The following is a 20,865-nucleotide window of genomic DNA, read 5'->3' as shown; positions in this document are numbered from 1 at the left end:
TGACTCCAGAAAAGCAGACTGGGATACATAAAGTCATCACCGAGGAAGCTTTGCAAGAAGCGTCTAGCTCTTAAATATCAGTTATGTTGGCTAATTTTCTCACACAGTTACATCACTCTGTAATCGCCATTTCATCTCCATACCTCCTGGGAGTGCAGCATAGACGCCTCCAAGGTCTTGAGCTTCTTCTCACTCTCTTTGGCTTCATTGACAGCTTCATCTCTGGACAAACGAAGCTCATCCAGCTCTCTCATTATATCTTTCATTTGGGCCTGGAGTGTGGACATGAAATGTATTTAAGGTGAACCTTTAAATACAGGCTGTCAGCTCATTTTACAAAAGATTAAAAACTATGACAATGGGTGGTAATTGGTTTTATGGCATCTGTAAGTGTATAATAGTCTAATTTTAGAGTGACAAGTCTCTGTTTATGGATGCATGCTTTCATATTTTACCTGGAGTTTTTTCAGCTGTTTGAGGGCGTCATCGCGTCCCTTGTTGGCAGCATCGATCTGGGCTTCGAGGTCGGCCAGGTCCGTCTCCAGTTTCTTCTTAGATGAGAGGGCTAGAGCGCGCTGCCTGCGCTCATCCTCCAGCTCAACCTCCATCTCTCGCACCTTCGAGGTTAAAATGGGTAAGAAAGAAATCATGGCTCAGCCAAATATTATATATCTGGAAAGTAATTATTTTGTGACGTGTTGGGGGAGCTAAGAGAGTTCTCCCATCATGCCTTGGGACATGTGCTGCTGTTTAGATGCAGTACCATAAGTGAGTTCGGTTAAGCTTTTTTGTGTAGCACAAGCAAGTGTTTAATAAGGAGCTCCCCCTACCAGCTTGGGGGTCAAACAGCGAGCTCAATCCCTGTGTGGTGCTTTCTTGTAAAGATTCCTCTGCTTGCCATAATATGTTTGTAAATTCTCTGTGGAACCTGTTTAACAAGCTGCTTCCTCCTCTCTTCTCCCTGCTCGTCTCTGGCCTGCAGGTCTCGCTCAAACTGGGTCTTCATGGCCTGCAGGTTGACCTCCAGACGTAGCTTGGCATCTTCTGTGAGCTGCAGCTCATCCTCGAGCTCCTCCAGCTGGATTTTCATCTCCTCCAGCTGCTGCTCCATGGCACGCTTGGATTTCTCCAGGTCATGAACCTGAAGGTGAGCAGTTTGCATTGATAAACAGATTTTGAGTAAAGTGTTGCTCATGACCAACTTCTGCTGAGACAAGTAAAGGACGCCGGCACCGTCTTACATTCTTGCCGACGTCGTCTTTGGACGAGACCAAGTCTTCCATCTCAGCTTTGAACTGTTTGTTGGTTCGGTCCAACTCGTCCTTCAGGGTCGTCATGGTCTCCAGCTCACGAGCCAGATTCAGTGCTCGTGTCTCCTTCTCTCTGGCTTCAGCCTCAGCCTTGTCGCGTTCCTCAGCGTACCGAGTAGAAATACTTTTTTCCTCTGCCAGCATCTAACAGGAGAAGAACAGCAGAAATAAAATGCTTCATTTGTGAAGCAAAAGATCCACTTTCTTCTTCAACTCAAGTGGCTGAGAAATCAGGTTACTCTACCACACCCGTAATATTTTAAAATCGATTATGTGTGAGAGGTACATGACTTTTTGTCAACGTCTCGGTTCTTTACTTTCTCCGTTACTGTGTTGAGCAAACAATCCTTCATACACAACAACAATCCGACTTTATATGCATATTAAAGAAAGAAATATAACCACTAATCACATCTCACTAGGACAGTAGGAAACAGTCTGCTCTTATGGCCCTTTGATACCTGATCAAACTTCTTCTGCTTTTTCTCCAGGTTGGACACGATCTGCCTCAGATGGTCCTGGTCCACCATGAGGTCATCCAGCTCCTGCTGTAAACGGGTTTTTGTCTTGTCCAGTTTGTCATATGCTGCCGTCTTTTCCTCCAGCTGCAGTGTCATGCTCTCCAACTCCCGCTGGATTTTCTTGCGGTTCTCCTCGGCCCCCTCGAACGACGAGGCCTCGTGTTCCAGCTTCTTCTTCATGTCCGCCAACTGAGGCGGGGGAAAAAGAAACATTTGTAGACGTTCTTGATCTGTGGTAACTGAATCAAGGTTACAGCAGAGGAGAAGATCTCTATTGGCTGCTGTGTTGTATTGCATTGTGGACCGACCTGGGTCTGCAGAGTGGAAACCTGCTTCTCCACGTTCTTCTTGTTTTCCTCCCCCTCCTCCAGCAGCTCCCGCAGGCTGTTCTGCTCCTCCTCCAGCTGCCTCAGGCGTGTGGAGAGGGAGAGCTTCTGACGAGTCTCCTCTTGAAGCAGCTCCTGTTCAGTGAAGGAAATAGAATATAATCCGAGAAGTACAATAACTTATTACTGGTTTGCTCAGGACTTCGACCAGTGATGTCCACCCTGAATTACTTTTATTAAAAATCTTTTTCTTTATACAAAAAAGTAACATGAAATTATTATTTCTGCATTTTCTGTCCTTGAATATAATATGTGTAGCTAAGTTTTATAGCATATAAACTAAAAAAATAAACCCTTTTCATTAGAAGTAATAATGAATTTTGGCATTTTCACCTGTGCATCCTGCAGCTGAGACTCCACTGAAGAAAGGTCCTTGCTGGATTTGATGTTCTTGCCCTCTGCTGCACTCAAAAGGCTGTTTGCATTGTCCAACTCTGACTAGATATGATGAAAAAGAAAAAAAAAAAAGTCCATTAAATAACAATTCACTTGCAGCTACATCCTCCTCCTGTACAAGCGGTTAAATCAACCTTCTACCCCTTAAATAAATCACCCCTGCCAGATGACTAGTCATACCTGCATCTTGGTTATCTTGTCGGCGAGCTCCTTCCGCTGGCGCTCACTTTCTCCATGTTTGACCTGCAGTTCTTGAACCTGGGTTTCGGCCTTCTTGCGACGGTTTTCCGAGTCCCCCTTACCTTGAGTCAGAGTCTTCAGCTCGATCTGCAGCTCATTCAACTCGCTCTCCAGGGCATGCTTTGTTTTCTCCACTGATGCTTTGTTCTGCAGGAGCAACAAACACCATTTTTATTTTTTATTTATTTATTTATTTTTAAGATGACTGCTGACACCATCTTCTGACCAGTTTTTAAATAACCTTTTTGGCCTGCTCCAGCTGTTCGTTGAGCTCATCGAATGCCTGACTGTGTTTTTGCCTCATATCGGCCATCTGCTGCTCATGAGCCTTGGCCTCATCCTCGAGTGTCTTCTTCAGCTGGGCAACCTCACTTTCACGCTTGCTCCTGCATGGACAGGAGGAGGAAATAAATGACCAGAAGCACAAATCTCAAACAGTTCGTTTACATTCAGTAACTGATGAAGGGCTATCTTAGTCTTGAATCTCCTAACATACAGACTTGTATTGTTCAAGTAAACATAAACAGACTTAAGGTCCAGAACTTGAAAGGAATCGGTTATCTCATTTTCCAATAAATTGTTGGGTCACATCTATGCAAGCCTGACTGTCACCTCAGCTCCTGCTGTGCTGCAGTGGTATCCAAAGTGTCCTCCAGCTCAGTCTTGAGTGCCTCCAGCTCCTCTCCGAGGTCTCGCCGTTGTTTCTCAGACTTGGACCGTGCCTGCCTCTCCATCTCCAGGTCCTCCTGGAGCTCTGAGATCTGGGCCTCAAGCTCTCTTATCTTCTTCTGGGCCGTGTTCTTGGCTGCAGATTCTTCCTCAATCCTGGAGGTTAGGCAGAAAGAGTTAATAAAACAAAGCCAGTCTTCCTTTTGTTAGTTAGGGTTAGGGTAAGCCTACCCTAAATGAATTAAGTATTGGACTAACCTAGCAAGTGCAGCCAGGAGTTCCTCCTCTTTTTTGGCCAGCTGAGCTCTGAGTTCAGCAATCTGGGCCTGCAGGTCTGCAATCTGGTCATGGAGCTCAGTCGAGTCTCCCTCAAGTTTACGTCGGTTCTTCTCCAACTCCTGGCGCACCTTCTCCTCTTTTCTCAGACGTTCTGCATTAAGAAGAAAAAAATAAAGTAGGAAAAACTGCAATCGACTCACAGTAGATTCAAAAACAACCTCAATGATAAACACTTGCCCTCCAAATCTGTGATCATGGCTTCATGTTTATTCTTGAGTTTCTGCAAGCTTTTGGACTTCTCTTCCTCCTCAGCAAGGTTGGTGGTGAACTCGGAAACCCTCTCCTCCAGCAGTTTTTTCTCCTGAGGTAAAAATGTATAAAACATGAACATTTAAATTGTTGTTATTCTGCTGGAATATTTCAGGGTTAAAGAAATATTCTTTGTATTGTGAAATCATCAGTATGGGGAAGTTAGCATGATGTACAACACCTTGTTAAGCTTGTTGTTCTGGTCATCCAGCACCATCATGCCCTCCTCGAGTTTCTTCAGCTTGGCATCTGTAGTCACTTTCTCCATCTGGAGCTTCTGCCTGGCTGCTTCCTCCTCATCCAGCTGCTGTTCAAGTTCCTGTATGAACCAATAAATACAAATAAATGATATTAATAACCTTTCCAAAAGAACATTGACTTCTCTTAAAGCCCGTCGCCAGGACTTTACAGACCGTGATGTTCTGCTGCATCTTTTTTCTCTCAATTTGCATCTGAACGACCCTCTCCTCCTCTTCCTCCAGGCGAGACTCCATGTCGTGGAGGATTTCTTCTAGCTCCTGCTTCTTGATGGTCAGACGGGATCGCACCTCCTCAGCCTCGGCACAGAGGTCCGTCTCAGCCTGAAGCTGCTCCTGAAGAGCCGATTTCTCTGCATTCAGCTACCAGAGGAGAACAAAGGTTAAATCTTCAAGCTTCAGAAGACTTCTCATTGTGACATGTGTGTTATGAATTTTTTTTTATGTTCTTGGTTTAAACTTTGCCACATTCACACAAGAGAAAATTTAACTGATCAAAAAGGTTAATATGTGATTCTTACCTGTTGCTGCTTGGCCTCATATTCTTTGATCAGCTCCTCAGCCTTCTCTTGTTTCTCCTTCACCTTAATCAGCTCCTCTTCCTTGGCCAGCATCTCCTCCTCCTGCCGACTCACCTGCAGCAGAGGCTTCACCTGGAGGAGTGAAGAAGGGAAAAAAAAAAAAAAAGAAAAGGAAAAAAGTGGTAAAATGGCACTCAAGAGAAACTGAAAGCAAAAAGAGTGAACATACCAACACTAAAATAACAAAACCTGATTGGAGACAGTTTGGCAAGTTCAGGTAAACTCTTAAAACTAATTAACTAATTTAATTAAACTTTAAGTTTTCTAAAATAATTAATGTCATTTGTCACACAAGGAGTGGCCTTGAAACCAATCAATCTGGTCTGCTTACTTAATCACTGCTTACGTTTGTCCCAAGTCATATCTCTAACCCCACCCATGAACCCCCCCCCAAAAAAAACAAAAACAAAAAAACAACACCCAATATTTGTCTGTTACCTTGGTGAAAAGTCTCCACCACTGCCAGTTCCTGAGTTTGAGATAGGCAGCACAGTTTCGCTGGATAACCCTCATGGCTGTCAGCTGCTGCTGCCTCTTGGTGAACGCTCTATAATTAGAATAACAAATAAAGATTACCCTGCAGACCAGATTATGAGAACTGAGTAAGAAATCACAGCATGCTCCAATGTTGCCCATGTGCAAAGGTGCTAGCTGAAATAAAATAAAATAAAATAGCTGATGTCTCATACTTGCGGGCCACATATCCTCTGCACCAGGCCTGGAAGCTGATGATCACATCAGTGATCTTTATGTCCCTCTCCTCCTCCAGGTGGGCCAGGACTCCAGCCCTGAAGAACACTTTGCTCTGACCGATGCGGAACAGGTTTGAGTCGAGCTCCAGGGCTTTGATCTGACATGCAGAACAGGGAAGTGTTTCAGTGAAACAAAACAAGACTTGTGATGAGTCCTCTTGCTCTTATGATAAATTGAAAGCTTCTACAGCTGATCAGATTGTGTTGTTCTTACCATGAGCACACAGGCTTGCTTGCCGTCCATAAATCCCTTTGGAATAGCGGTAGGAGTGAGGATTTCATACCTGAGAGAGAAGATCACCATTAAATCAATTAGCAGATAAAAAGGCTGACACTTTCAGGGTCAAAACTAATCTGTAAAATCAAATCCATGTAATGAAACAAATAGGCTGTTTTTTCTGTCCTTTCCTGTTTGGAAACCCCGCCCAAAAATAAAGTGTACATAACAAAGTGTTGTGTACTTGACGTGTTGAGTGTGCAGAACTAAATGGGACATCCTGAACACTTCTGATTAAAATCGAATGTAGATCATTTTCATGTTTGTGACCTACGTATGTTGTGAGACTGGTTCAGTTTGTTTATTTGCAAGAAAACTAAGAATAAAGATTTGTATGTAGATTTGACCAGATGTGTGGTTTGCTCCAGTTTACATTTTTAGTTTTTGCACTGCAGAATAAATTAATATAACCATTTCCTTAAGGGGAGATATTTTCCCCAATTGCACATTAAATAAATAAATTTTAAAAAAAAAATCAAGTTGTTGCCTCAAGTTAATGAGAAAATAATTTGGAGATTATTTAGCATTCAGACTGCTGTTGTTCTACTTAGACACCGAGGTGGTTTAATTAGGATATCAACATTTACAGTATTTAAAGAATGAATACAATTTAAATAACAGCCCATCATTCTTGTATGAAATGCCCTCATGGGAGAGTTTATTTAGCAGTGGGAAAAAATGAGCCTAAACCTCTTATATAAATGTATAAAAAAAAAAATTTAAAAAAGATGACAGAAAAAAAACAACAAAAAAAACCCCACAATCTGCTGTTTTGTTGTTTTGGGTTTTTTTTTTGTGTAAAAAACAAAAACAAAAACAAAAAACCTACCTCTGTCTGAACTCCTGGAAGACGATGCGGTTGGGGAAGCCCTGTCTGCAGATCCGAATCCCCTCCAAGACTCCGTTACACCTGAGCTGGTCCAGAACCAGGTGAGCTTCCAGTTTCCCAGCCTGGAGGAAGAAACGATTGAAAAGATGGATTCATGTGTTCCGTCTATTAATCCTAGAAATGCTGTCAGTTTCACGGTTCAGATAAACAGGCTCAAGTTGGCAGATGCACATGATCAGTTTTAATCACGACACGTGACTGATGCAACAGTCTATCTGCAGTGCTGAGAAATTCATCGAGTGTGGCATCAGTTTGTTTATTCAGTACCTTCTTCTCGTGGTTCGGGATGATGCAGCGGACAAAATTGGGGTTGGTGTTTCTAAGGGTGGTCATGAGGTTAGTCAGCTGCTCCTTGTAAAGCTGACCCACGGTGCGGAACATACCCTTTCGAGTTTTGAACGCACCCTGCGCAGAGTCCGACATTCCTGCCACCTTATCCAGGCCGACGATACGATCCACTGTTAAGATGCACAGAGCACAACTGAGTTCAGCTGTGTTGATCATTGTGTGACTTGGCTCTTAATGGTGCTGACACTAGTGAATCTAAATTTTTATGCCTCACACTCAAAGAACTGGGCCTCCTGGATACACAGATAAAGTCAGTCACATGACCTACCATCTCTCCACAAGTCAGAGGTAAACTTGTCTGTAGACTGATTGAGCAAAGTGGCCACACACTCATTCAGAGGATCCATGTTCTTCATCAGCCATGCGTTTGCCTTGTAGTCCACCTGCAGGAGACGGATGTAAAACACAGGATGATCAGCAACCTCGGCCTTATTTTTAAGTTTGTGCTTCAAATGCCCCATTTTATATAGAACCTGATGCTTTGCTGCAATGAATAAATCATGCAGCTGGTAAACATGTTTTTGTATTCCGTGACCCTGAACTGGATAAGCGGTTCAGAAAATACACTGATGGATGAATGCTGTGTGGGCTGTCATTTTGCTGCCATCTAGTGGCACGTAGAAAGTACATTACTCAAGTTGTGACCTTAATATTTTTCCGTTTTATTTATAAATCCCCAAGTTACAGTTGCCTAAAGGTGCTTTGTGTTGCAACAGAAAAAGAAAAAAAAAAAGCCAAATAATCAGATGATCTACGAGAAAACACTCGGCGACGGTGGGAAGGAAAAACTCCCTTTCAAAAACTGGAAGAAACATCAAAGTGACTGTCATCTGACTCAAATACAGCGTTAGAGTATCTGAAAATTACACTCATCATTTAAGAATAGCAAAGTAGTAAGGAGCCGGAAATACATGGACAAAGTAAACTTATAATACATCACTCCTAAAGTAGTTTGTATACTTGTGAGATAATACAGCAAAAGTGATTTCAAGGCTTATTTACAGGTTCAGGAACAGAATTTATAAGATTTCAGTTACTACTAAAAATGTTGTTGTGTATCATTTATTTATTAAAATAAATACTAATTAAGACTAAAATAAAAATGATTTCACATCTGACCTTTCCAGCATAGTGAATGATGCAGAAATCTGCATCATCCTTGAGTTTTTTGGGTTTCTGGAACTTGGGGTGTGAGCCCTGCTCCTGAGACACCTTCTCCACAAACGACTTGTCAGTGGCTTTGGGGAACCAGCACTCTTCATCCAGCAGGGCCAGGATACCAGGAGGACTGGCCTGTAACACACACACACACACACACACACACACACTTCAGAGGAATCCACTTAATCATGAAGTTTGGTTTCCATGCCACAATTATTGCACAACTGTTTGCTGTGAAGAACGTAAGCGGAAATTTCTGCAGAACACACGTAATTAATCAGAGGCGTCGCTCCAGGTTAAGACAGTTACTGCCGGAGGAGAAATGACAACTATAAGTCAACATACAGGTTTTTCAATGAGGTCGATGCAGGGCTGCAGGTCGAGGCCGAAGTCGATGAAGCTCCACTCGATGCCCTCCCTCTGGTACTCCTCCTGCTCCAGGATGAACATGGTGTGGTTGAAGAGCTGCTGCAGCTTCTCGTTGGTGTAGTTGATGCAGAGCTGCTCAAACGAGTTCAGCTGCAGGGGGAAGAGAAAAAAAAAAAAACCCACACACATAACAACAAAGGACAGAGTCATTTCAGTGAATGGAAAATAAAACATTTTTCCCTTGTAGAAATAAACTGATTATTTTTTAAATAATTTACATTTATAATATTTATGCTGAAAAATCATGAGGTTACACAGTTTGAATTGCTAAACCTGGTGTAGTATAGAAGTATATACACAAGTTAAATCTTTCGGCTGCTCCCTTTAAGGCTCACCACTGCAGATCCTCTCCTACTCCCAACCCTCTGCATGTCCCTCCCTACATCCATGAAGCTTTTGTGTGGTCCTCCTTTTCTCCTACCTGGCTGCTCCATCTTTAACATCCTTTTGTCCAGTATATTCACCATCCCTCATCTCTGTGTCCAAACCACTCAGCCTGGGCTCTCCCTCTCTGACGAACTCATTTGTAATCTTGACTGTTCTGCTCACCCCCGATGAAAATCTGAGCATCTTCAACTTGTAAACCTTCCCTTTCACTCTCACTGCTATCATGTTACAGATGTTGATTGTCCCTTGTTTCGGCTGGTGGATCCCTGGTATTTAAACTCATGTGCTTGTATTATTTTGATTGAACTTTCCCTCTCCTCTCTCTGCAGGATGCAAAATCAAACAGACAATATTTAAGTCTAAATGTACCTCAAAGATCTCAAATCCAGCGATATCCAAGATACCAATGAAAGAGGCTCCCTGCCTCTTGGTCTTATCCAAGGCCTTATTGATTCTCATGACCAGCCAGCGGAACATCCTCTCGTAGGAGGCTTTGGCCAGAGCCTCGACTGCAAACTCGGCCTGCTCCTGAGTCTGGGCCTTCTGCACATAGTCCCTACCAACCTGGAGAAAGGAACAGGACACATGTGGATGAAATGTGTTCCTAAAATGACATGACACGACAACAATCACAGATTTTCAGACCTTGATTCTTGGAGACAAGATGGCTCGTGTGAAGTCGGTCACATTGATGCCAAGTAGGTGGCACACTTTCTGAGCAGCTGGGGGTGAAACACGGGTATCATATTGGAGCATGCAAAGGTTGATGCGTGAATGAAATGGCATGCAGCTGAAGGCACGCATAGAGGACAAGACGATGATGGTGTGTGTAAATGCGTATACCGGTGTCATCGGGCAAGGAGGCCTGGTCAGAGTTGCGCTCCTTTTTGAAAGTCATGTTCCCCAACTGCAGCACGGCAGACACCAGCTTCAACAGGCCTGACCAAGAAACAAAAGTCAATGTCAGCATGTCTGGTCACCTCGCAAATTAAAAACACCCAAAAGATATTCGGACTTATCTGGGAAATCAAAGGCATAACTAGAACGCAATTTTTAAACCCTGCGCTGTAACCTTACACATAACCTGACGTCCACCTCCCGAGACACATCAGGTCGACCCAGCCCGCAACAACTGAATGGTGTAGGAGTCCACGGTGTAAGGTTGTTCAGACTAAAATTAACCTTGAGTTGTATAAGTAGTATGTCTACTCTATACACGACTTAACCCAACTTCCCAAAGCTTTTCTAGCCTTTCCCAAGTTTGTGCAACAGCATCATGGTGATGTCACACCAAATCACATGCATTAAAGTCTTTTCTTGAACTTGTCACGCATCTTATTTAAACATAAAATAGCATTTCTTTGCAATTTAAAATAAATGCCTAAAAATGTGAGATTTGAGAAACAAAAAAAAAAAAAAACCACAACACCACCACCAGGTAAGACGTGTGTGGAAAACCTTAAAAAGCATTATTAAAATCAATTAGTCACAAAATTAACTTGCAGACTAACCGATAGTTAAAATAAACAAAATTATAAGTACCAGTTATTTCTTCATCTGGGATGCTCATGATGTTAAAGGCCTCCATGGTTTCGGCGTACAGGTCTTTGTCCTGCTGTCCGGGAATGGTCACATGTCCGTTGGACAGGAAACGGTACTTGCTGTAATCCTCCAAACACAACTCCGCTGGATAATAACGAGAAGGAGAGAGATTGATTCACCAAGTACTCTTCATTTTATTTCTGTAAAGCTGAAGATTTGGGCCTTGCATTGGCTCAACCGCAAACAGAGCTCTGCAGTCGCAGTGGCTGTAACGACGGAGTGAAGAAAAAGTGAAGCTCCATCATCGCGGCCCAAGTCGGCCATTTCTGATGCATTACTAGGAGTTCCTCATAGATTGCAGTGATTAAAAATGTAAAGCACATGCAGCTGGCAGGGCTGGCACAGTGACTTGGCTCTGTGCAGCCTCTCATTACATTCATGCTGTGAGAAAAGGGTTTCAGTGCTCACAGCGCAGCTTCTCCCCGGCTCCCGTCAGCATGTAGTAGAAGATGTGGAAGCCCCTCTCGTCTTTAGCTTGTCTCACAGCTCGAGACTTCTCCAAAAGATCTGACAATTCAATCAAGGACAAAACATCAAAAGGAAGAGCAGCAGCACAGCGTCATCTATAAGAAAAACCAGTTCATGGTAAAGTGATTAATTTAATCTGTTTGGCACCTTTGAAGCCCTCAGATTTTATTCATCACTTTATCTGAACTTCAGTCCTTTTCTTACAGGAAGGCCAAATGTCCAGACTACTTTTAATGATGCATAAATCAGAACTTAACAGGTGCAAGGTTTGGCAAAGAGCAGAAACGCCTCCAGAATTTTTACATTTGTGAGGGTGGCTAGTGCCCCGCTTGGCTCACCGTCAATGCTGCCCCTGGGAAAGAGGTGTAAGAGTTCACGGGAACATTAGCTCTTTTTTTCAGATTAGGCCAGAAGAAATCAAGTTTTAAAAGGATACAAGTTTCAATGTTGGCTCCAACGATGTAACCATTGACATCAAAGTTGATCCTGATGAATTTTCCCTGAAAAATATATATATATTTTTAAATAAATCCACCACAAAAAGACATTAAGTCAATTTTCACCAAACGTTTATAGACTTTGTCTGAAAATAATCAACACATTTGGACCAAACAGCAGGAACTTCTACTCAGGCAGCATCTTTCACCAGTGTGAGATCCAAGGTGGACCATTTCCTGGTAGTTGTATAAACATGTAGATAACCTTTTGTAGCTCAGAGTCTTTCAAAGTTGATATTTCTATTGTAAGTACTATTTAAGAAATACAACTACAAAAAACAAAAAGAAAACTACACTATTGGAGGGTTTTTTTAAATTATTTGTTTTGGTTATGTATGTTTATTTGGGGATTTGGTGTTTTGGAGGGAATAATTTTATCGGACAGAAATAAGTGTCTTTACTGCACATGTGACAATAAAACTTAAAAAAAACAAAACAAAAAAAACTGATGTGCACCACATTTAAAAACAAAACAAAAAAACAAACAAACACGAGACTCTTAAATGTCAATGTGATTCTCCCAAAATGTGTCCTGAGTTTATGACTGAAAAGATTTAAAAACCCTGGTTGTGTCTACTGATTTCCCGGTCATCCGGGTTGCAGTAGTTTAAGTGCTTGAAATGAACGACGTTCACACGTTACACTGTTTCAAAGGAGTGAATGAGGCCATCTAGGTCCACTGTGAATGAGCGTCACTGAACAGCAGCTCTCAGATCTACGACGGAGTCTTGAAATCTCTTCCCCACTCACACCTTGGCTCATGTGACCCTTAATGACTCGAATGTTTACAGGGTGGGTGGATCGGCAACTCTCAGGACTTGGTATCTAACTTGCGTTAATTATCTGTGACTCTCCATCAGTTTTTAAAAACTGAAAAGACCTCCTGAATCAGAGGAGAAACATCTTTAAGAACTACAGACAGAAGTCCGGATGCCTTCATTTCAAGCACTTTTGCATTCATCCCAAGTGTCAAGTGTTGTTGCGTCATACATGCTAGGCAGAAAAAGTTGGTAGCTTCTGCTGTTTGAACCCTTTTCAAAGCTTGTTTTGAAAATTTAAAGAAAATAGAAAAAGAGCAGCTCTTACAAATCTTGAGGAGTTGTCATTCTTTACAGTCTTTGCGTTGCCAAAGGCCTCCAGGATCGGGTTTGCTTGCAGCAGCTGCTTCTCCAGTTCCCCCTGACAGAGAGAAGTCGGAGCCACAACAGAGTTGGATTCAGTGGTTTAATGTGACACTCAGATGGACGCTGGTTAAGCAAGCGCAAGTTTAGACCACTTTTCCTGCAGCTCTGTGGCTAGCGAGTGGAAAACAAGTGTGCAGCAACTTATTTACTTTATTATAAACAATTGTGTCTGCACAATTAAAACAACAGCCTCAGAAAAAGGCATTATTACACACACTCCTGCACATTCCCACTGCACAGCAAGCCCGCTCAAGCACAAAATCCCTGTAAGATTTTCTGTCCATGCATGCACAAACAAGGGATCACAAGCAGCACACATGCAGGTTAGTCAAAAACCCCAAAAGGAAATGCAGGTAGATTCCAACAATCTGTATACAGTCACACAACAATGACAAATCGCAGCAACTGAGCAAACAGAGAGAGAGTTTAAAAAACTGCTGCTGGGTGGAGTGGGAAATGTTTGTCTCGTTTCCCTTTATTTCCTCAAACCACAAAAGATTCTTTAATGTGAATGAAATTTTTATTTTTGCAGTGTAGCCGTCTTTATCATTAGGCAAAAACTGAACCCAAATATAACGAGAATCAGTGAGAAAGTGCAGCACTGGAAGGAGCGAGAAGAAAAAGTTATTGGCCTTTGTGCATTAGGTTTTTTTAAATTTGCTTTAAGTTTTTGGAACAAATTGCTGAGTTGTTGATTACAAACATCTGGTTAATTAAAAATGTAATCAATAAAACTCAAATTTGTAAAATAATATTCAGTTGAAACCATCAGAGTGGCCTCGATTGGAAGTTACTAATCTTAATCTTATCATTTTACACCCTGTACACAGCCAACTATAAATACAAAATATGGAAAGTGCTGTTTTTAAATGGGAAGTTTTGTGCATTCCTGCTTGGTAAAATTGTGTTGTTACACAGCTGAAACTAAGATGAAATAACATGTTTTGTGGGTTTGCAGTTTCCACATGCTTTAAGTCTTTTTCCAAAGCTAAGTGCTTGATCTTAAAGATACAAATGGTCTTTCCTCAGCCAGAAAGCACATTTCCCCAAGCTGCTCCTTTGAAGCCATTATAATGCTTCGTTTTGTGTAATCTTGAATGCATTTTCTTCAATGTGAAGAAAACAAAATTGGTTAGTAGAGAAAACTTAAGTGGACATTTATGAGGTCATAAATGAACTCACATGTGACAACACAGCAGAGCCCTGGAGAAAAAGTAGAAGAAAAAAAAAAAAGAAAGTTGAACATATTTGATGCCATCTTCAGTGCAAGTATTACATGACTGCAGAGGAAACCTGCTGTCACCTGGTGACTCAAGAAATGATTAATTAAGCAGCTCGTGTCCGGTCCTGCTGAATAACCTACATTTAACATGAGTAGTACATGAACACACACGTGCACAAACACATCTGCGTTCTGCTTCAGCTGGAGCCGCCGCAGAGGTGAGGCGGGCACGTCGAGGCCTGAAATAGGAATGCGGTCGCACACAGCTTCCTCGAGTAAAGCACGTTAAACAGATGGACTAACAAGGAAATCTACTGATACTTGATGTCAGAAGAGGGGAGGGAGGACCAGGTAATTCAACGTTTGTGCAAAAGGAAGCGACGATGATTTACTAACCTGGTCTTTTTTGGACTTGAAGGATGAGGCGACATGAGCAAGATACTGAATGACTTTCTTGGTGTTTTCTGTTTTTCCTGCTCCTGACTCCCCACTGCAGCAGAGAGATTTACACACATGCATTATGATTAATTTAGAACTGATATTTTTCTGTCTTGTTGTTGCTTTTACGTCAGTTATCAATTTGCAGAAATTTAAGTAAATACTGATGCAGTTTGAGGTTAAAGTGATATATGATGGAAGTCTATGGATTTATATCAGCATAACCTTAAGCCATTTATTTAATAAAAACTAAGCCAAAATGCAGAAGCAGTGTGTGAAAAACTAAAGCACACCTTTGCTGCTTGTACAGGAATTAAGATTGTAAGTAGCAGCCAGGTGCCGCTATTTAAATGCACTTTATTGACCGATCATCAGCGAGTGTTGAGCGCCTCTGTAAAAGCAGAAGTTTCGAGGGTTTGCAGGTCTGACGCGTTCAGATACGAGTCATTGTGGTGACGACGAGGAAAGACATCAGCAGCGATTTTAGAGAATCAGATGCTGCTGCCTGTCAGCGTGGGGTTATACGGTCATTTCCAAACAAAGCATTCAAAACTGACAATCTTCCCAGGAGAGCCACTCCAAAGTCAGACCGCGCACCACTTGAAATATCAAAGTTCACAACAGTATAGTTAGAAAAAGACTGAACAAATACGGCTGTTTGGAAGGTCTGCCAGGAGGAAATAACATCTGTTGCAAAGTTACATCTGAACATGCAGTGTTCTTTGTCTTGTCAGCATCACATTGATGAAGACTCCAACATGACATACCACTACACACCTCATACAGATACCAAACCCGGTGTGGTGGTGTTTGCTTCAGACTTTAAGACAGCTGTGAATAAACTAATGCCCACAAACCCCAGTGACTGTGGGGTGGACTTTTCCACGCTCTGCTTCTGTGTGTCATGTGCTTTGTTTTATTTCACGAAGTCTTGACAGGTGCACCATCAACTGAGGTAATGACAGTGTTTTTATGGCCTTTGGGAGTCTAGAACAATCAAATAATTTAGTCAAGTGTCTAATGGAAGACCTCCTTAAGCTTTACTACAGTGTTAGCATGAAGGAGGACACACTTCTAAAAACTGAGACATCAAATTTTTTAAATTAAAAAAAAAAGCTTAAAGTTTTGCTCTGAAAATGAAACTTCTAGACTAAATATTAGGCACTGGATATAACGCATGATGTCAAACTTTCCGCTACAAGAAAAAAAAAAGTAGCGCAAACAAAGGTGCAATGATTGTAATTTGTTTTTGCAAAAACAAAAAAAAATGAACAAAAAAAGAGAGACTTGCGTGCAGAGGATGGACTGATCTTCACGATCTGTAAAAGAGAAAGATGAGACTCCAGATCAGAAACTAAGGTGAAGTGTGTGACATTTTAAACATTATTTTCCTTAAGCGTGCCACTAAATTTCTAATTACATCTTTGTACGGTACATCATTGAGCTGATGGAGTATGGACGTGTTTAAAACTAATTTTACAGCTGCCTTACCCTGCATCATGCTCCTGTAGGCCGTGTCTGTGATGGCGTAGATGTGAGGGGGCATCTCGTGCCTCTTCTTGCCCTTGTACATGTTCACGATCTCCTCGCTGTAGATGGGCAGGTGTTTGTACGGGTTGATCACAACGCAGAAGAGGCCGGAGTACGTCTGCGCGAGAGACAACACGAGACCAATCAGTCGACGAGGAGCAGCAGCAACATCGATTTCGGGAAGATCGGCGACATTAAAATGCAACAAAAACAGATCCCTGCCCACTCACATAGATGAGTCCGGAGTAGTATCTCTCCTTGAGGTTGTGCAGCACAGAGGCCTCGTTCAGGCAGGTGAGCTCCGCCATGTCCTCCACCTTGCTGAATTTGGGTGGGTTCATCTTCTGAATGTCATCCTTGTTGAATTTCACCTGAGATTAACAGAAGCAGAGTCAGGCTTGCTGAGCAAGGCTGGGACAGTAAAAAGTACACACTGCAACACAGGCTTGTTGATTCTTCAGTTTCACCTTCTTGCCAGAGTCCGTCAGCTCCACCACGCACTCGTCTCCCTTCTCCTCTTTGATGGAGCCGGCCTCAAAACCCATCTTCTCACTGGGGACCCACACCAGCTTCTTGGTGGCCCAGTCGGCCTGAGCCAGAGGGTCGGTCAGCGCACTGCGGTCCCCATACAGGAACTTGTCTGCATCCGTCATGGTAGCTTTTAAAAAAAACAAAGCAAACAGAACAAGAGGATTTTAACAAATATCAAAACACTGACAGTCTGATCTTTCACATCTTACAGACAAGAGCACTGAAATTATTGGGGCAAAAAATAACTTTCTGTGAGAATTAAAAATACCTCCTTACAGAGGGGTACACACATTACTTTACAGCAGCCGTTTCTGTGAGATTAAGGGCTAGAGATATGATGCGCTGGATTATTTTGACAGAATTTCTTGCAGGTACAGCGAACAAGCTCTTGAGTCTCAAATCACAAGCTCCCAGAGACGCTGCAGAGTTTACCAACCTCAAAACCACAGTCGACGCAAAAATACAATTTAAAACGCAGATGACTCATGAGTCCAAGTCATCTACACAGCCTGTACCAAAAAAAACAAACCCATTTATTGTTGTGCAAGATTTAAGACCATCCAAGTGACTGTGCACGTTTGATTCATTGAAAGATTTCTACATAAAGGCAGGCTTACGACACTGAACGCAGTGTGTTCACAGTGGCAGCTTTGTTGCGCGTCATCCTTCCCGTTGTCTCTTTTGTGTTGTAACTGAATTAAAGACACAAATGAGATAACTCTGAGTAAATAAAAATATTCAGATTAATGATTCAGATCACACCACCAATACTGAGGACTGTGCTACCTCATCTTATGTGTGTGTGCGTTTGTGTTCTTTTTGAAGATGATGAGAACTGAACTGCACCACAGGTTTGGACATCTGCTCTGCAGCTGTTCCCCGCAGTGTCATTATGACCATGTAGCCTCTTTTCCTGCAACCACCTTTAACTTTAAACTAGAGCTGGGACAGCCAATCAACCCAGATACTAATGTCAGGATCACATTATTGACCTGAGGCTCATCGCAGTCAGACAAAATGATTAATCTCTTTTCAGCTGTGCTCTGCTCTACGACTGCTTTTATTTTTCTACCTGTCCATCTTTTGTTCCCCATCAGGCCCGCATTCCTTCCTCACCAACTCATTACACAGAATTCCACAAATTCCCGACTCCTGCTCGTCATCCGTGACCCTCTGTTCCAGCACAGGTGATAAATGTGCAGCTATGCTGCTCTGTGTAGAGCCTATATGTAAAAAGCCTGACGGAGGTCTGTGGACGGACGCTTTTGCACTCAGAGTGGTAGAAAGGAATGTCGGAGCAAGTCTGGACAGGTGGAGAAATGTGATTATTCCCCAGCCACACCCTGGAGAAGTACTCGGGGCTGCAGAAAGAAAAAGAAATGCCCTGAAAGACATTAAAAACCTAAATAAATAATCACCTGGATGTGACCTTGCCAAGAAAATTTGCACATGGTGAATGCAAATTAAAGTTATTGACAGCCAGTTTTTCCCCCCATTAAAAGAGTTTCTGTTCAGATGAACACTGATTTATAATCTTTTACTTACAGCTTAGAGCTTTGAGTCGTGCCCACTAAACAACCGTTTCATTTTCTGTCAAGAAAAAGGCACGTCTGTGACTGAAGCGTGCAACAACTCCACTTTGTTGCACAAAAGAGACAAACCAGCACTGATAAAAGGAGATGATAAGCTTCTCATAGATCAAACTATTTGGAACCAGTTCTCACCCCTGATGTTCAAAGCTTTTAGATGACTTAAGCTAGTGGAACATTTCCCCTTCCTGAAGTCATATTAGAAAAAAATCAAACATTAGAAAAACCAGTGTTTCAGCTGCATCACGCAGGCCGGAAACTACTGAACTCCAAGCAGAGAGGCCGGGAAAGAACTCAAAACATCAGACTCAGTGTAGATACTGTAGGTAGAAGATAAAGTTTTCCACACATCAACACCATCCTTCACCGATTAAGGATATAAATGCAGGTCTGTTTTATCGAATGATCCTGAAATGATAAGTTGGGCTGTAAGAGCGTTCATCATGAGCGCAGCCTGCACACCCTCGATGCTGAGACTCATTCAGAGGAGCCGACGTCTCTTGGATCAGAGGTTGGATGATGCAAAAAACAGCAGAGCGGTGTGTGTGTTTGTTTCTGTGCAGAGATAAAGGCACAGATAGAGTGTGCGAGTGCGCTTAGAGCGAGGGATAAAAGGGATCAGTGGAGAAGGTGTCATCTGTGTCTCTCCTAAGTTCATTATGTGCTCAAAGTCTTGAAGATAAGTGGGGGAGGAAGAGGAACACACTGACATTTCCTCTGCTTTAATTCAGGACTGAAATCCTGCAGAGCGTCGTGTGCGTGAAGCTAAGCTATGACGGCTAAAGTCTTTTACTCTAAACTTTTTAGATTCACATGCATGCGGCTTTTTTGATGAAGCCACCAACAGGCCAACTTCCTCAGGAAGTTGCACACAGTGCCTTTGCACATTTTGACACGGTGGAACAAAATAACAAAATGAGCTACTTCAGTATTCTCTGTTCCTTTTATAATTAAAATCCAAACATTAGCTATCGAAATCCGTGTCCTGGTGAACCTCCGCTGAGGTCGGGATGAAGCTTGACCACATCTGGAAACAGATCCACCCTCAAACACAGCACACGCTCTCCTATTGTCTGCAAGGGCCCGTTTAATCCACCTCTCTTGTGTTCTTCATCACGTTTTCAGCATCTCCTCCACTCGCCTGCTCTCTTTTGTTCTTGGCCGCAAGTCAATCCCGGCTTTATCCGGGCTTCTGTGGCTCTTACCTAACACAGAACACGAGTCCTGTCGTCTGAAGCCTGGCTGGTGATACGAGGCCGGTGGGGTGACAGACTGAGGAGATGTTGAGAATTGTTTAAAATGTGACTGCAGTCATAAGATGTTTGATATGTGAAACGATCGTGGCTGGAAGATGTAGATGGACGAGTGAAAAACAGGTCAAAACAGAAAAGTCAACTTTAAGCCGAAGATGTTGTGCATTTCACTTTGTGTAACAGGCAGAGAGCTGACTGACACCGAGGGTGAGATGGCGTTTTTTTCTGCAGGACCTTGGCTGATTTTGTGGTCACAGTGAAGTTTAATTGCAAAAGAGGAAGAATTGATTATGATCAGCAACCGGTTTTTGCAAGATATGCCCTTCGTACAATTTTTAGAGTTTAAAAAAATAAATAAAAAATAAAATAAATAAAATAAAAAAAAATTCGTGTGCTGCTGCACTGCTCATTGTCCTCTTTGGTGTCTGCTCTCCAATTTTGTGCCCTGCAGACAGACATAGCAGCTGGGTGTGTGCAGTTTGTTACATGAAGGAAGTCAAACAACTCATCTTGTGCAACAATGACAAAAACTGCATTAAACTCTGTAAAAAAGGCAAACATGAGCTCTCGGTACCTCAAATTACTTCAAATTTTGTTTGTGCCATATTGTCATCGTCATCACTTCATGCAGCCTTCCACGCAGTTCATACAGGCCACCAAAATAAAACTTAACCCACATGAAGTTTATTCAGCTGTTTGAGGCTAAAGTTCTGAATTATTGTGAAGGTTTAAAGCCCGTCGAAGTAAAGCTCTCCGATTGTTGGTTTCACAGGTGTGAGAACACAAACACGTCTGCAAACTCGCGTCTCAGCCAACAAATACAAAAAAGTCACTTTAAATTGTTGTCGAAATAATTCCGCAGTCAATGAGACGATAATGGAGCACGCGCTTCACCTGACGAGAGAACCTGCCCAGGTGTGAGCCATTACATATCTTATCTCTTAATTTCTTACTTTGAAGTCTTCGCTACAGCATTTCTATCTCTCTACCTGCAGGAAACGAGGTGACACACCTGATTTTCAGCTACAGGCACTGCAGGTGTGATGAGTCGCCTTCCTGCGTTCGTGTTTGCAGCAGTCCTCCTCCACCACCTCCTTCTCGACACCTTCACAAAACAAGCAGCTGCTCAGGAGGGGCCACAAGAACACCACCTCTCCGCTCCTCTTCGTCGCGTCTTCAGCCGGCTGTCCGCTCCGTCAAGCGCTCCTGCTGCTCAGGCGTGGATCAGCGAGGATGCGTCGACTCCACCTGGGATCGGCCCAGTTTTATTTTTCGCAGGTAAGCCAACGGCCCCGCCCCCTCCTCGCGCGGTGTTCAAGTGCTCCACGTAAAAACGCGGACTTGCGAGTCGCTCTGAATC

The 20,865-nt window shown here is 42.7% G+C and overlaps 1 protein-coding gene across 2 annotated transcripts; it reads right to left on the bottom strand.

Moving 5' to 3' along the window:
- Positions 1 to 114: 114 nt before the first annotated feature.
- On the bottom strand, positions 115 to 20,833 carry LOC102192805 (myosin-9-like). 2 transcript variants are annotated; one of them, XM_013911638.1, is made up of 37 exons: positions 20,518 to 20,833; positions 16,600 to 16,790; positions 16,363 to 16,503; positions 16,094 to 16,250; positions 15,894 to 15,921; positions 14,561 to 14,654; positions 14,125 to 14,145; positions 12,845 to 12,937; positions 11,698 to 11,761; positions 11,202 to 11,300; positions 10,734 to 10,877; positions 10,035 to 10,130; positions 9,837 to 9,913; positions 9,561 to 9,755; positions 8,721 to 8,894; positions 8,334 to 8,507; positions 7,483 to 7,597; positions 7,134 to 7,324; positions 6,807 to 6,928; positions 5,915 to 5,984; positions 5,638 to 5,798; positions 5,387 to 5,495; positions 4,889 to 5,020; positions 4,524 to 4,730; positions 4,292 to 4,429; positions 4,039 to 4,162; positions 3,781 to 3,952; positions 3,466 to 3,678; positions 3,095 to 3,239; positions 2,794 to 3,000; positions 2,551 to 2,655; positions 2,140 to 2,292; positions 1,772 to 2,020; positions 1,242 to 1,454; positions 929 to 1,141; positions 456 to 617; positions 115 to 272 (listed from the first exon to the last, which is right to left on the bottom strand). In XM_013911638.1, the coding sequence occupies exons 2-37, from the start codon at positions 16,783 to 16,785 to the stop codon at positions 132 to 134; spliced, it is 5,085 nt and encodes a 1,694-aa protein (XP_013767092.1). In that variant the 5' UTR covers positions 16,786 to 16,790; positions 20,518 to 20,833; the 3' UTR covers positions 115 to 131. The 2 variants fall into 2 exon arrangements, with proteins under 2 accessions (XP_013767092.1, XP_013767093.1); XM_013911639.1 differs by lacking the exon at positions 14,125 to 14,145.
- Positions 20,834 to 20,865: the final 32 nt, after the last annotated feature.

This window comes from Pundamilia nyererei, unplaced genomic scaffold (assembly GCF_000239375.1).
Source record: "Pundamilia nyererei isolate P.nyererei 1_Seehausen unplaced genomic scaffold, PunNye1.0 scaffold00068, whole genome shotgun sequence".
Taxonomy (NCBI): Eukaryota; Metazoa; Chordata; class Actinopteri; order Cichliformes; family Cichlidae; genus Pundamilia; species Pundamilia nyererei.
The sequence above is the reverse complement of the archived record's forward strand: the minus strand, read 5'-3'. Positions and strand labels throughout refer to the sequence as shown.